This window comes from Camelus ferus, chromosome 34 (genome assembly GCF_009834535.1).
Source record: "Camelus ferus isolate YT-003-E chromosome 34, BCGSAC_Cfer_1.0, whole genome shotgun sequence".
Lineage (NCBI taxonomy): Eukaryota > Metazoa > Chordata > Mammalia > Artiodactyla > Camelidae > Camelus > Camelus ferus.
The window spans coordinates 11,029,693-11,045,530 of NC_045729.1; the positions used below are offsets into that span (position 1 = coordinate 11,029,693).

At 36.5% G+C, this 15,838-nt stretch overlaps 1 protein-coding gene across 10 annotated transcripts in view; it reads left to right on the plus strand.

Moving 5' to 3' along the window:
- Positions 1 to 14,671, plus strand: part of LMO3 (LIM domain only 3) — a 58,637-nt gene extending 43,966 nt beyond the window's left edge. For 4 of the 10 annotated variants that reach the window (XM_014565564.2, XM_014565565.2, XM_032472865.1 and 1 more), the window contains 2 exons: positions 2,331 to 2,456; positions 11,689 to 11,827. In XM_014565564.2, the coding sequence (XP_014421050.1) occupies positions 2,331 to 2,456; positions 11,689 to 11,794 (232 nt within the window). In that variant the 3' untranslated portion in view covers positions 11,795 to 11,827. Of the gene's footprint in view, positions 1 to 2,330; positions 2,457 to 11,688 lie in introns of all 10 variants that reach the window. The other 6 variants (XM_032472867.1, XM_014565562.2, XM_032472868.1 and 3 more) reach the window with 3 other exon arrangements.
- Positions 14,672 to 15,838: the final 1,167 nt, after the last annotated feature.

The window sequence follows — 15,838 nt, forward strand, 5'->3', positions numbered from 1 at the left end:
CCACCAGAGACCGGGACCATTCCAAGGACTTTGTTTAGATGCAACAAATCATTTGTCTGTTATTAACCCAGAGCTTGTAATTATGCAGATTGCCATAGATTTTCCTGGGCCTGGAAGTGAGATTGAGGGTTGTTCGCAGGATAGCAGGCAGCTCAGGGCTGGCCATGCATTACCGAACTTGCCACATTTATCATGTTGACTGATGGCAGCAGAAGCAGGTCTCAGGTCCCAGTGGTTAATGTAGTGGGTAATTAACTGTCATTTGCCTAGTAATAGGCTGATGATCAATGGTTTGTGTGGAAACAAATTCTAATCAGGTAGCTGATAAATGCTCAGCTAGCGAGAGCAATTGAAATTGGGGGAAACTATGTCCAGAATTTCAAAATGGCATTGTGTGTGTGTGTGTGTGCGTGTGTGTGTGTGTGCGTGTGTGTGTGTGTGTGTTTATTAGGTCTGAGCCAACTGAGTCGCTCTTAAAAACTGCTTTCTCTCATACTAACCATATTTTATATCCACAAGTGCATCTATATTTGCAGAATATAGAACTTTTAAGATTTCCTCATTTCTCCAAAATAATAACAGAAAAAGAGAAGAAACAAATGGCACGCATAAGTGATGTGAGTCCTGATCATGTGGAGGATGCGGAAAAGTAAATGTGCAGTGTTAGAAGGCATGAGGAAATTCTGCTGACAAAAGAGGATGAAAGCTTTCATTGGTGATTTCATTTTTAATGATGCAGTAGGAAATGGGAGATACTACATTGTCAATGAAGTTCTTTTTAAAGAAAAATTATTTCCCAGAGTAGGAACTGTAAACTGAGAGCACAAAGGTTATTAGAGATATTTTCGTTAAGATAAGCCTATTAAAACATTTGAAAAAGTCATTCAGAAAAATAAGCGTTGGACAATTTTGAATTTAGTCTTATTGTATATAAATAAGCCTTGCTTACATTTATCAAGAGGACAGATTATGCTAGCAAACTGCTCAAAAAGCATCTGTGGTCTCTACCCTCAAGGCGCTTCTGTTCTTTCAGAGACCGTCTAACCAAAACACAAGCATAAACATTTACTACACGTTTTGCCAGACACTTAGAAGCTGTTCTCCCAACGCTGCCCAACAGTGGTCATTAGCCTGGTAAGAGGAAATAACCATAAACTTGAAAATGAATAGGCACGCCTTCAGCAAAGACCTGCCTTCTGAGCAGACAGGAAGTAGTAAGAAGAGGAACTTCAGCACTTTTGAACGTAATTCTTAAACTCAGTAAAATGAAAGGCTAAGATTTTTTTAAAGTACATTTTTATAACGAAAATGAGTTTTCTCCATCGCACCTTTGAATTCATTAGTTTAGAACTGCTTTTAATTTGGTCTTTCCCATGAGAGCCATTATATTTTTTTCTCCTGTCAGCCTGATGCTGGAGAAAAAAGAAACTGGCAGATGTGGTGTTTTTCATCTAGTTTGCTTCCTAGTTAAAAAGTGCATTAACTTGTATGTGCAGAATATTATTTATAAAAACTTCACCACCACTAACAACTTGAAAGAGACTTGGTTTAAACATTGCCAGTGCAAATGAATAAAATATTTTATTTCCTTCTGTTATGAAACTAGAGAGACATCTTATTTTGTACTATTTTTTAGGCCATTACAATAACTATTTTCAGGAATCTACAGAAATAGGATTTTTTTTTTAATATCTTTTTTTCCCAGACAATTCCAGTGGCTCTTACAGTATATTATATTTCAACTCCTGGTCTACCTACGTGTAGTTTACAGCTTCATTTACTTTAATGTGCTGTGTGAATCACATAATCACAGTACAACTATGGTATAGGGCCATGAGGGGCATGTACTGCTAATGTTTTTTGACTATTTAAATGGCTTGTTCGTAAATGTTCTTTTAATAATGGCAAAGCTTTTAGTAACGAAGTATCAAAAGGTAGTGAGTCATTCAAACGGGTTTCTTTGCCAAGGAAAATGTTGACTGTGGCGTTGATCTCAGAGTTATTTTGCTTCTCTATTTTATATTCTAACAAGTAGAAGATTTTGGGTGTGAATTCACCCCTGTTGACTTCTGTTTGTGGTGCAGTGACGTAAGCTTCCTCGTGTATTTGTCTTTTCCTTTTCTTCTCCAACACAATGCGATTTTTATCAAGAAAGGTCAACCAAGTACGTATCACCGAGGAACGTTTATGTACACACCTAGGATAAAACGCACTTGCGGACACCGTCAGGCACTGTGTATCGATAGCTTTACGGGGTGTTATTGGCATCTTCTTTAGTCGCCAAGTCAGATTTCCCTGGAAGAGTTTGAAAAAAATGTTTATTGTTCTAGGCTCTTCGGTGTAACAGGAAACTGTGCTGCGTGTAGTAAGCTCATCCCTGCCTTTGAGATGGTGATGCGGGCCAAGGACAATGTTTACCACCTCGACTGCTTCGCATGTCAGCTTTGTAATCAGAGGTAAGCAGATTCCAGCTTCAACAAATGGGTAAACCCCTCTTTCCTGGCCATTTCTTTAATAGGTGGGAATTATACTGGTACACTGGACTAAAAGCAGTTCGTGTCAGCATTTTCGTGTTCTGCAACCATTCATTCAGAGCCAAAAACAAATCACTGAGGTTTCTCCTTCGTCTTGAGAGGACTCTTCTACCCCAAAGAACTCCCATCATGTTAACAGGATGTGATAGGAATGCAAACATGTCTATAAACCTTCCATCTTCTTGGTCACTCTTTGCCTGAGAGTTTTTCTGGTCTTTTACAAAGTGGGTTTAAAATAGCTTTATGTTTAGTTGCTTCTGTGAGCAACCAAATTTGCACTGAGGAAAATATACAGGAATTTGTGGCAGATAGTGTGTATTCGTCTTATTTTTCATATTTATAGTTGCCCTGTCTCTTGATTTCTTATTTGAATTTTTAACTGTGGTTGTATATGTACTTTTAAAGTCGCTCCAAATCTCTTTGGAATCAAAGTTGGATGCAGCTAATAATTAAACAATTGTCAGCATCAGGGAGGCAGCCTTGGAGAATGGAAAGAGCATTGCGCAGGGAATCTAGCAACGTAAGTTCTAGTCTAGACTCCCCCTAACAAGATGTGTGAGTATGACCCAGCCGTTTTGGTTCTCTGGACCTCAGTTGTCTCCTTTGTAACATGCGGGAGCTGGAGTAGTCAAGGTCAGAGAACTCTTGCATCTCACAGTCTTGTGACTTCATTCTGTTCTTCCTTATTGAAAATTATAACTTTTATTTCTGGCGGAAGCTATGTACTATGATACCTGTTTTACAGGGTAAGTTCAGAGGACATTAGAATATCATTAAAAATACATTTCAAAAATTACTACACTTGATGGATTTTAACGAAAAATCAATTCAATGCAGGTGTGAAAACACCTGAACAGCAGTAAATATTAGTTTTGTTGAGTTCTCAGTTACTGTAATTGTCCCTGTTTTACTGTTCAATGCAGTATCTTCTTAAGAGGTACGCAGAGTCATAGAAATAATATGATGTTTACAGGAAGAAATGGATTGAAATTCCAGCCCCATCGTATGTTTCCTGTGTGGTCTTGGGTCTGGTACTTCATTTCTCCGAGTTTGGTTTCCACATTCCTTAAAATGGAGAGACCACTAACGCCTATCTTGCAGATTTTGAAAATTAAAAGAACAAATCGTATAAGTATCAGGAACACAGTAGGTTCTCAGAAATTAGTTCTTTTACCTTGATATTTATAATTTACTTTTATCGTATTATATTTCACTAACTTGGTTTTGACACCAGATGCCTTGATAACGTCTCCTGCTAGATGTGGTTGTTCAGAATGTGGCCCGATATACGTGACAATATGTAATTTACCCAGGAAATACTTCAAGAAGTCTTCTCGCAGCATCTTGCAACTTCCCAATAGATGCTTGGAATCAAAGCAGGTTGCTTCAGTCTGTGATGATGCTCAGCCAAAAATAAACTGGCCAGTGCACGTGTTGTGTATTGTAAGGATGTGGTTACGAAACACAAATATCCACACATCCTTACACAACACATTTATATGCATGTGTACATCCATGTGTATGTTTTAAAGGTGTATTAGCAGTAAAGTTAGGATACTTTCGTTCACTTATCACAATGACCCACTAATAGCACTTACTAATAATACAGTTATCTTTATGCAATAATAACATTTATTGCTTTTCTACTTATAAAAGTTTACATATTTCTAGTGGAAAACTTAGAAAATAGAAGGGAATAAAGAGTAACATTGTCCCGTGTCTCACTACTCTAAAAGAAAATATTTTAATATTTTGGTGTGTAGCTAGCCACATCTTTTTCTATGCATATATGGCAAATGATATATAGCATATACCTTGTATTTTTACCCACAATTAAGCAGCTTAAAGGAAAGTAACAGGGAAGAATCCTCATACTTGGACTTCTCACCTACCTTTGAAAATTCTTTTATGATATTTTAAGCTTTCTTGTGTTCAGTTTATGGATAAAGCTTCATATTTTCTTAAATCAGTCTTCTATCGTCAGATGTGTAGATTTTTCCCTTCAAATTTTTATGTTATCAGTATGATCAGTATAATACAGACTTTGTAAACAAATACTGAAATCTTGGTCAGGATAAATCCACAGGAGCCTAAATAATTGGACAAAGCGTATAACAATTTATAAAGGCTGACACTGTGTATTGCCAAAATGCTCTCCAGAAAAGTTATACCAATCATTCTCACACCAGAAATGTAGAAATACTGCCTTCCCTCACATAAGGTCTAACACTGGGAATTATTAGTTTAAAAGAAATCCTTGTCACCCTGAGGGAGGAAAGATGGCATCTCATTATCATTTTAAATTAGCATTTATCTGATTACTAGTGGCCCTTGGATGTTTCTTCTGTTAAGGAACTGCCTGTTTATCCCTTTTGTCCATTTTTCTGTTAGGGCAGGCTTACCTATTTTATCCATGTTCCACACAGAAAATTAAAGCATCCTTCAAGTGCTAAACCCAGCCTAAATTCTATTATGATGCAAAGTAACTGTAGGTTGTTAATGCTATTTACAAATCGTATATCAATTTTATATCACCATTGAAATAAAAAGTTGCATTCACAATTAAGTCTATCTCCTCAGTGGAACTCAGTCAAGTAAGACAAACACTCCTAAATTTTGACTCTAAAACTGTTCACATTCTTATTGCTGCAAAATACTGGCCTAGTATCATTATTAAAGTACCTAATATATTTCTGTGTTCGCTTCGTTCATTACCTGCCGTAATGGGACTGCGTATCTTTAGTGCTGGTTATGCACAATTAGCACTTAGTTATTGTCTTGTCACTTCGTCCCTACAAGACAAACTTCTTTCATGCAAGGAGTCAGCTAATCTTCATCAGTCAAGCAAAGCGGACAAATTTTGTTGCTCTGAATCCAGAAGGTTTTCAATATGGAGATTCTCCTCTTACTTTGATGTTTCTTGGGAAATCTCCCCCGTGAAGCCACCCGGCCAGGGAGCCTGTGCCCTCAGGACAGATTGCTGTCCTGGTGAGTGTGCCTCTTCAAATGAACACAAAGCAAGAGAGGTGATTTTGGGGGCATTTTCCCTTAAGCGAACTTCCTTGACATCTCAAATTGTGGTGGTGTACGTTCTTACAAATTTTATTTAACAAGTCATTTCATCTTAACTTTTAAAATTTTATTTTATTTTTAATGAATGCACTGGGGATTGAACCCAGGATCTTATGCATGCTAGGCATGCGCTCTACCACTGAGCTATACCCACCTCCCCTGTCTTTTCAATCAAAATATCACTAAGATCTAAAGCATTTCCGAATGTTTAAGAAAGATAGTAGTAACAATGAACTTTCAGGATTAGTGAATCTTCTCTGTCCTTTTTAGAAGAGTATGGCTAAAAATGTGAATCCTGAATTAAAAGTCTAAAAGTTTATCTGTTTTAAAAGGGCCAGAGAAAGATATTTTGAGCATCTCGTATGATAACTTGAATCTCATTCAGCATTGGAAAATTCCGAGTGATAGGTTGATTTCTTACAAATGAGTAAGCCCCCCATCCTTAGAAAATGCTATAAAGCTAAATGATGGTATTATAAAAGAAACAAAAATGCTTGTTTGTAATGAAATTGCCTCAAATATGTAGATCTGTGTAACATTCAAGAATAAAAGCAGTGTGCTAGGCTCTGTGGAAATAGGTAAATAAAATCTGATTTCTCTCTTAGGGATATTCGGAGCTATGAGAGAGACAGGATATCAAAGATTCACAGAAGAGTGCAATTGATGCTAAACAGATCTATAAGGAGGGAAGAGAGGTCCGTCCTTGAAGTCTTACAGAAGCTTCAAAGGGTAGATGTGCAGGGTTTTAAAGAAAGACTCTCCCAGACTGGCTGGGATGTAGGAGGTGGGTCTGGTGGGGGCAGAGGAGATGAGGAGGCCTGGGAGCAGTGAGGAAAGGGTTTTCCAGACAATATGGAGCAGCAGGCAAGACACAGAGGTGTGAACACATGAACTGTGTCCCGGAAATGAAAAGTGGCTCGGTGTGCTCGGAGATTAGAGGGGGAGTCTCGGACGGACGAGGAGCAGTAGGGTTTGGAGCGAGGAAATCGTAGTTAGGAAGTCGGTGAAGTGAAGTCAACGTGAATACTAATTTAAATTATTCATCAAAAACACCTTTGTAATTTAAAACTATTCCGTTCTGAGCTAAGTCTTTTTAATGGAGGTACTAGGGATTGAACCCAGGACCTTGTGCCTGCTAAGCATGCGCTCTACCACTGAGCTCTGCCCACCCACTCTGAAACAAGTCTATCTTAGCCATCATTTGTGGACCACCTACTGCAAGTGGTAGTACAAGTTATGGTGGTATTTCAAAGGGTTCTGAAGAAATACAACTCGTCATTTCCCTTAGCACTGCTGTTCGAAGGAGGAAACCTGTTACACATTCATGAGAAAATTTGAAATGCCAAAGTGAATGATGCACCGATAAATACGTGCTTTGGGAAAGATCAGGATGCGTTGATGGGGTCAGGGAATATTGATGGAGGAAATGGAAACTAAAGGTTTTACTAATTATTTACTTATTTATATTTTTTAGTTTAGTGACATACAGTTGCTGTACACATTAGGTAAGTTACAGGTGAACAGTAGAGTGATTCACAGTTTTTAAAGGTTATATTCCATTTATAGTTAATGTAAAATATTGGCTGTATTCTCTGTGTCGTACAGTGTATCCTTGTAGCTTATTTTATACCTAATAGTCTGCATTTTTTACTCCCCTACACCTATACTCTCTAAAAAAAAAAAAGAATTTTTAGAATTTAGGTAGATGGAAAAAAGGGAGACATATCCCTGCCCACAGAACAGCTAAGCAAAGATGACAAAATTGTTGTTAGCAAGCAACGATAGCAAATTCTTACATAGGGCTGGTCACACACCAGGCATTGTTCTGTTTTACATGTGCTAACTCATTTACTACTCAAAATGATCCATAAGTCAGTACTATTATTAGCCTTATTTTATAGATGAGGAAACTGAACTACAGAAAATTTAAATAACTTGCCCAAGATTACACAGATAGAAAAAGATAGACTCAAGATTTGAACCCAGGTAGTCTGGTTTTAGTTTCTGGGCTCAGAGCCAGTCTGAGGGCCCTGGCCTGCTTCAGGGCGGGTGTTTTATTTTTTGACCCGGTGGATATAAACCATGGAGTTTAAGGTAGATGTTAAATAATTGATAGCAGGATTTGGGGTGTGGGTAGTGCAGCTTGGTACAGAAGAGACTGTAGGGAATGCAGTGTATGATGACAACCCGCTGTCATTGGAAAAAGATAGTAAATTTGTTCATAAATGTGCAATGAGTATACAACATGCACCTGTTACTGAAAACAAAGTGCAGTATCAGAATCTCCATCTTTTAGGAACTGAGGATGCTAAATAGGACAGTAGAGACTTTGAAAATATGAACTGGATCTCCTCTCTTTCTCAAGTGCTGTGGAAATGGAAATTAATTATAATTGGGGGTAACTAACCTGAGGAAAATTAGATGACTAAGGTAACATTTTCGTTCTTAGAAAGGGTGTCACAATGGAAGCTTCCTTATGAGGCTTTTGATAACCTTCTCAAAACTACTCTAAGCCCCGTGTTTTGTTGGGATGATTTATTAATTATACTTATTTTCTGTACTTTTCAAGTATCTGAGACCATAAGAATTCAACTAGTATCCCTCCAAAATATCTAGAAATTAAATCTGTGATTAACTCTAAAACATTAAGATCAGATGGCTTAATAATCTGACTGGGCATCTTTTATTCCTTAATGTATTTTTTAAATGAAGGTAAAATTAATTGAACTGACTATATCGCATGAGCCATTAGGATTAGATTATAAGGAAGATTATCAGTTTATTTTCAAGAATTTTAGCTTGACCTGTCAATATACATACATACAGTATCCTCTGGCTATCACTATTTTTATAGTATTTTTCTGCAAATGCTCAGCCTCATCAGGACCTGGTTATACGGTAATGGAAATTAGCCTTTCTTACAAAGTCAGTTATAGATTATTTTGTTGGGTGGGTGAGATCTGCATTACTGTTTCTCTGATTTCTTCATGTTTATATATAGAACAATTTAAAGGAGGTTTCAATCCTCATTGCAAAGCAGTCATAATCTGCTCTTAACCACAGCTTTCCAGGCTGTTTTGTTTAAGTTGTACATGTGTGACATTCCTAACCTCTGTTCCATCTTGACCTTTAAGTATAAATTGATATGCAGGTAAAACATACTTTATCCAGTTGACAACATATTAGTGACAAAATATTTCAGGAATATTTTAAATGAATTTCATTTATATCACCAACATCTCATTGAATGATAGATCTTTTAAAAGTCATGTAAAGGAGTTATAGTAAAATTTTAAAAACCTGTGTAACTTCAGAGCCTCATGCTCTTACTATCTCCAGGTAAAAGCATGGATCTTGGACCCAAAGAGACCAGGGTCCTTTTGCTTCCTCTGTCATACACATTCTAGCTATGGAACCTTGGGCAGGTTTTTTACAGTTCTGGTAAGAAGACTTAGGCTTTTCATCTGAAAAAGACGATGTTAATATTTACTTTCTCAGTTGGATGTGAGAAATAAATGCAATCACTGCATGCACTTGCTTAGCCTTAGCGCATGGTAAGTACTTTATAAAATGTGGCTGTTTTAATTATCTACGTTCCAAACATTGAGGGCAGGCTTTACATACTTCTCATCTTTACCACCGACTTACAAAGGATACTGATATTAAAGATAAAAAAAAAATCTTGAAGTTTAATTTCAGTATCATAAGTGAAAGGTTGGGATTTGAACCCTATTCATTGCAGATGTCTCTCTGCCTTTCAACTACTTCTCATTTTAACATCCCTCCCATCCAGTGATGCAGCTGTTGTATCTTACCCATAGAGAACTGACTCAGAGAAAGTATGAAATGCCCCTTTTCTTTTACATTGGGTAGGTGATAGCCACAGGGCTCAACACGAAATCCCTAGGCTCTTGGTTCAACATAATGATCCTGAATTTATTAGTCTACAAATAAAAATTATCTAAATTTCAAGGCCCCTGCAAGTAAGAAGGACATGACATGACCAAAAAAAAAAGTTTTTATTTGACAGCAAATAGAATTTGGGAGTTTGTTAAAAAAAAAAATTAAAGCAATATTTGAGACAATATGGAATTGAAAAAGTACTTCCCTTTAGTTGGTTTTTAGGGAAAAAAGATTCTGTAACAACAGCTGGAACACAAGAGTATTTTATTGTTTTTGTTTTTGTTTGTGATATTTTATTATTAGCTTATTAGTTCAAACTAATTTCAATGGTAATATAAGCTGAAAAATTTGAATGGTAATCAAATATATATCCTATTTTATAGAATCTCATAAAATGTAAGTATCTAATTTGGTACTTAGAACTGCCCAACAAAAGAAATACTTCCTTTATACAGCATATTTTAATGATCAGGATAATCTACAAAAATTAGTTTATTCAAACACCAGTTTTTAAGCACAATGTTTAAAGTTTATAAGTTTGCCACTGATAAAAAGAAGAGCTACTTAAAAGTCCAAACTTGAATGTTCATTGTATCCAATAGCCTTGACCACAAACAACGCCAGGATTTCAAGATCAGCGCATAGTCTGTACTTTCAATCAACATCATCAGCAGGCAGTAATCCTGGGGAAAAAAAGTAAATTCCACAAATAAACAGACCAATCTTCCTTTAAGAGGAAAGCTAATTCTTTTCAATCTACTTTTTTTATTACACTATTTTCCCCTCTATCTGCTTAGCTAGAATAAGGATAAATTTCCAACACTACCCAGTTGGAAAATAAATAGGTTCGCTGTTTGTCTAGCATTCCAATCTTTGCAAATGTAAATCAGTCCAACTGCTCCTCATTTAAACCTTCAACTTCACAAAACATTAAAGGGTGGCTTTCACTACACAATTTAATCTATCCACTAAGATTTCTGCTCGAACATCATTTGAAATTGACCAGCTGATCAAGAGAGACCACTATCAAAGGTCAGTGAGATCAGCTTGTATAATTACAAGTAGTTTTACTGGATCAACTCTACCAGACACTGCTGTTTGAAGGTTAAATTGTTACAATTAAAAATATATACAGATCTCCCCAGAGTTACTTTATTGTTAAATGTACCGGAAACAGCACAAGCATTTATTTCTGACCTTAATTGTGTCCAAAGTGTCACCACTGGGAAATTATACAAAAAGAGCACTTATTAAAAACATTACTATCTTGCCCATTAAACAGTGCTTTATAGAATAAAATACATAATTAGCTACTGGAAACTAGTTTATTTATCACATCAATATTAAGAAGTTCATCAGGTTACTCCCTTTGGTTTAATTGCCAGTGCTCAAAGAAATACAGTTACTATTTCATAGTTGGTGAACTTACCACAAACAAAGGACTGTGGCCCAACATTCCAGTCCGATGCTAAAACAACTTTCACTTCAGAACAATCACTTCCAAATTACTAGAATTTAATCACTTTTTAATAACACAGAGAAAAAGGAAGCTTTAAATGAGAAGCTTTAAAATGGGCTATTTTCAGGGGAGGGGGCGGGTATAGCTCAAAGTGGTAGAGCACCTGCCTAGCATGCTTGAGGCCCTGGGTTCAAGCCCCACTACCTCCTCCAAAAAATAAATAAGGTAACCCAATCACATCCCCCCCCCCAAATAAATAAATAAATAAAATGGGCCATTATCTAATCATTCGATTCATTTTAATGCCTTTTCCTTTTTTTTGTAAAGTGGATAAATGGGCAGTGATAAAAGCTTCCATAATCACTGCTGTGAAATATCATTATCATTCTTTCTTCTATTTTAATAAGTGTAAATATTGATCAGTTCTTTTTTCTTTCTAACGTGGTAAACAAAAAAAATCACCTTTGCTGCCCCAAGGTGTTTTCCTCAGTGTTCCTGTGATTTTTATGCAGGAAGGTAGGAATTCAAATTTTGTGTCCAGTGTTTCATTGCATGACCTGAATGGTTTCATTTTGACAATAAGGGCAACTTTCTAAGCCGAGCTTTCAAATTCAGGGAATTACCATATGAAATGACGATTAGGAGAAGAAATCTTCTAACCTATAGATCTGAGTGAGATGGTCTTAATGCCTTTTATTTTATTTTTTAAAATGTTTTCAGATTTTGTGTTGGCGACAAATTTTTCCTAAAGAATAACATGATCCTTTGCCAGACGGACTACGAGGAAGGTTTAATGAAAGAAGGTTATGCACCCCAGGTTCGCTGATCTATCAACATCACCCCATTAAGAATACAAAGCACTACATTCTTTTATCTTTTTTGCTCCACGTGTATATAAGGATTGACACGGGAACCAACTGAATAGCGTAGATATAGGAAAGCAGGATGGTTATTTGGAATAAAAGGCGGACTGCATCTGTATGTAGTGAAATTGCCCCAGTTCAGAGTTGAATGTTTATTATTAAAGAAAAAAAAGTAATGTACATATTGCTGGATTTTTTTGCTTGCTATTCGTTTTTTGTGTCACTTGGCATGAGATGTTTATTTTGGACTATTGTATATAATGTATTGTAATATTTGAAGCACAAATGTAATACAGTTTTATTGTGTTACCATTTGTGTTCTGTTTGCTTCTTTGTATTGTTGCATTTAGTACAATCAGTGTTTCAGCTTACTGTATATTTATGCTTTCTGTATCGACCAGCTATTTTAAATGAGCTGTAACTTTCTAGTAAAAAATTGAAGAGCAAATCTCACTAATGATACACATATAGATAAAGCAAGTCGATCCGCATTAAAAAAAAATACTGAAAAATAAAGACACACAAAGCTTTTTAGCAACATCTACTCTTATTGCCACAATGATTTAGTCTATCGGTGTTCTCATTATAACCCCCTATTTTCAGGGGGTTAAAGATCAGCTTTAAAAAAATGCATAAAAATTTCATCTTAAAGCACTTTCGTTTTTTACCAACGTGAAAAGTGCCATTTTTAGAATAACCTTAAAGCTTAACAGTTGTCCTCTTATCCTTTTCTGTGCTCTTTACCTAGTCAATGGCTTTGTTTTGTTTCTTTCAGCCATTCACCCCTGATGTGAACTAGTGCCTTTGGGTATTATGTAAAATTTTTCCAAAGGGTTACTTTAAAAAAAAGAAGAAGAAGAAGTGTTACCGCAATTATGAGATAATTAATTTTAAAATGATAAATTTCTTGTCCAGATGTTGCCCAGATTTCTCCATAAGAGCTAAGGGTTTAATAACTTGATGGCTTGTTACGTTTCTGGCACTAAAAGGTTTTGAGTGCGCATCTCCTGAAACCATGATCGTGGACGTTGCAGCTCTGATGCGATCTGAGAAGTGAAGTTCATTTTGATCAGAGCAACCTAGTGCTCACATAGTCGCACATAGTTGTCTAGAAGAAGAGAAACAAAGGGATTGATAAAAAGCTGAGAATTGGTGATTATATATTTTTCTGTATTTATCTGCCACTTCTTTTAATGTTCAAAAGTGAACACTTGAAAAGTTTGATGTGTCTTACTCTCGTTCCTTCCTCTAAGTCATTAGCCACCCAGAATGACTTAGGCTGAAATCTGTCGTTCCCTTTTTGTCAAAGGTGAAAAATTATTCCCTTACCTCCGTGATAGCTGATAAAGAAGAAAGCTTTCTAGAGACAAAAATTGTGGAGACTGATTACTTAAGTGACAATTAAGGAAATAAAAATGAGACTATGTTCCCTTTTTCTGGGTTGCACACACTTGGCTTCTTTGCTTCCGCTGCCTGTACTCGAACTGCTTTTCAACAAATCTAATTCCACGCGGGCACAATGAAGCGTATTTTTAACTAGAGCAAATTTTCGTGGTGTAGCTTTTCTTTCATTGTTTTTTTTTTCTTTGATCACTTGTAGAGGAAACAGTATTTCCCAGTGTTATTTGCCTATATACTTTGTCCTGCCAATATATGCATTGCAGCTGAAAATTAAATGTGATACCTGAATTCTTGGTTTGGGGCTAAAATATTAAGCTGAAAATAACGCTGGTGTGAATTTGAGTTGTCTTCAAAGCTTTACTCTGAACATGCATGTGAACCTGAATCTTGCCTCTCATTTTTTAAGAAAATGGTTCTGTGAGAAGTGAATGATACGTACTTTTACAAATGCGTCATGATTAAGGGTGTTTAAGTCACATGTCCCCCACATTTGAGATACAGCCAAAAACGCTTTTCAAAAATAGCAGCTTGGGGCCCACGAAATAACTGTTGTTTTAACCTCAGAGCCTTACATTTGTTTCATGAAAAGACTTGCATCATCAAAACCAAAAACACAAAACAGAACAAATGCGAAGAGGATAGAAGAGATGTGAGAAGCGGTTTTCATAACCCAGCCCTGCTCGTCCCCATTGAGTTGTTTGAAATTCATGTGGATGGAAAGTTTTCATTGTCAGTATCTTTTGCAAATGATCTTTTTTAGATTTAAACGGCTTCACATATGTTTATTGATATGTCAAAATACTTGTAAACTCTGAAACAAACTTCCCTCAGCTTCTTGAAGGTGTTCAGTTATCCCTGACACCCAAAGACCGAACAAGGTTTTTACTGCCTTTTCGTTTGGACTAATCCTTTGGGAATTAATTCTTATGCTTTTTGCTACAAACAAAATTACTCACCTGGGTTAAAGATTAAGGCCTTAATCTCCTTAGATTACCTTTAATCTCCATGAAATGGTGAAACAAGACAGAAATAGACCGTTTGATAGCTAATTACCCCCTAAATAGTAGCATTTTTGACCTGAAATACTAAGCTAATTGTCTTGACTACTCAAAGTCCCTGAATTGTTGTCAACTTTCCTCTTTGTGTTGTGTAGCCCTGACATCACTTAGCTTGTTATCTGAAGCCTCCCGTAGGACACCTGGGATGGAGCTTTGATTCGTCAAGCAGCAAAAGCCCCCTTCCTAACGTGCATCTCCCATAGGCGGCCTGTGATGCAGGACCAGGCGTCTCCGCGCCACCAGAGTGCTGGCTGAGTTGAAAAACTGACCTGTGTTTGTAATTTTACTTTCATCTTCCTTAATAAATATCTGCTGGATTCTTTCATTCTTTTTTTTTTATATATTCGGATTTATGTTTTTAATAAAAGGGGTATTACATTGTTTGATTGCGTTTAATTGGCACAACCTAAGATGGTATCTAGAAAGCGTACGTTCAGTCCGTGAAAGAGGAAAAAAGTGTGTAAGGACATTTACTTTCAAAAGGTAAATCGTGACCAGCACCAAGGACCTCACATGCTTTCTCCAAATGTTATATTGAAGATCTCTGAACTAGGTATTTGACTGCCATTTATTTTTGTGGGAAAAAATAAAACTCTCAAAAATGAAGGTAGCAATTGCTGGGTTCGTGTACATTCATATAAATTTTAAGTGATCTTTCTGAAAGCAACTGGGTTGCTGTTGTCAGACTAAATTTCAAATTTCCTTTTTCCTGTGTAATGAATTAAAACAAAAAACTCAACTAAATCCTACCTTTTCCAGGATGGGATCTAGTGCCTTCACGGAAGCAGGAGACTGAAAATTCCATCTGTAGTAAAACATACCATATACAAGTGGTTTCCTTTTAACTGTCACTTGAGGCAAACCACTCCCTGGATAGTCACTTAACAATTTCATACAAGTGATACAGGCCAACATGTTTCGTGTTCACTTCAGTAAGTTGCAAAAACAATCTGCATGTTTATTGTAATAGGCCATTAGCACAGAATACAATTTTAGCAAAAGCTTTTTGATTATTACTTTTTTAAAAAAAAATGCCATTCTAGATATTTCCTGGATGTGATTTTAATACAATTGAAGATAATGGAAAGCAAAGCTTTAATACAGCCATGATTTCAGTTGACATTATATGGAGTATCTACCATGTGACAGGCCTCGCCCCAAGCATTCAGCCTCCTCTCGGGCAGCCTTAGGAAACTTTAGACATCACCTAACTCTAAAGAAGCTCTTCGCTGGTTTGTACTCATCCCAAACCTACAAATGATGAACACACAAAAGCGAATGCCGTCCTCTACCTATTCAGCAAATCATCGGTATGAAAGCCCCAGAAAATATCTCAAGTAATCAATGTGTTCAGAGAATTATCTCACACAAATTACTCATTAACTCAATAGCACATAATAAAAAAGGACATCAATTAATTAATGAGTCACCCTCAGATCGCTATGATTACAACAGCGCTCTGTTGAAACAGCCGTTATAAATGGAGCTGCCTCCTTTTATTCATTGTTTGCAAGTGGCCCATTATTTGGCTGAAACCAGTGTCATATT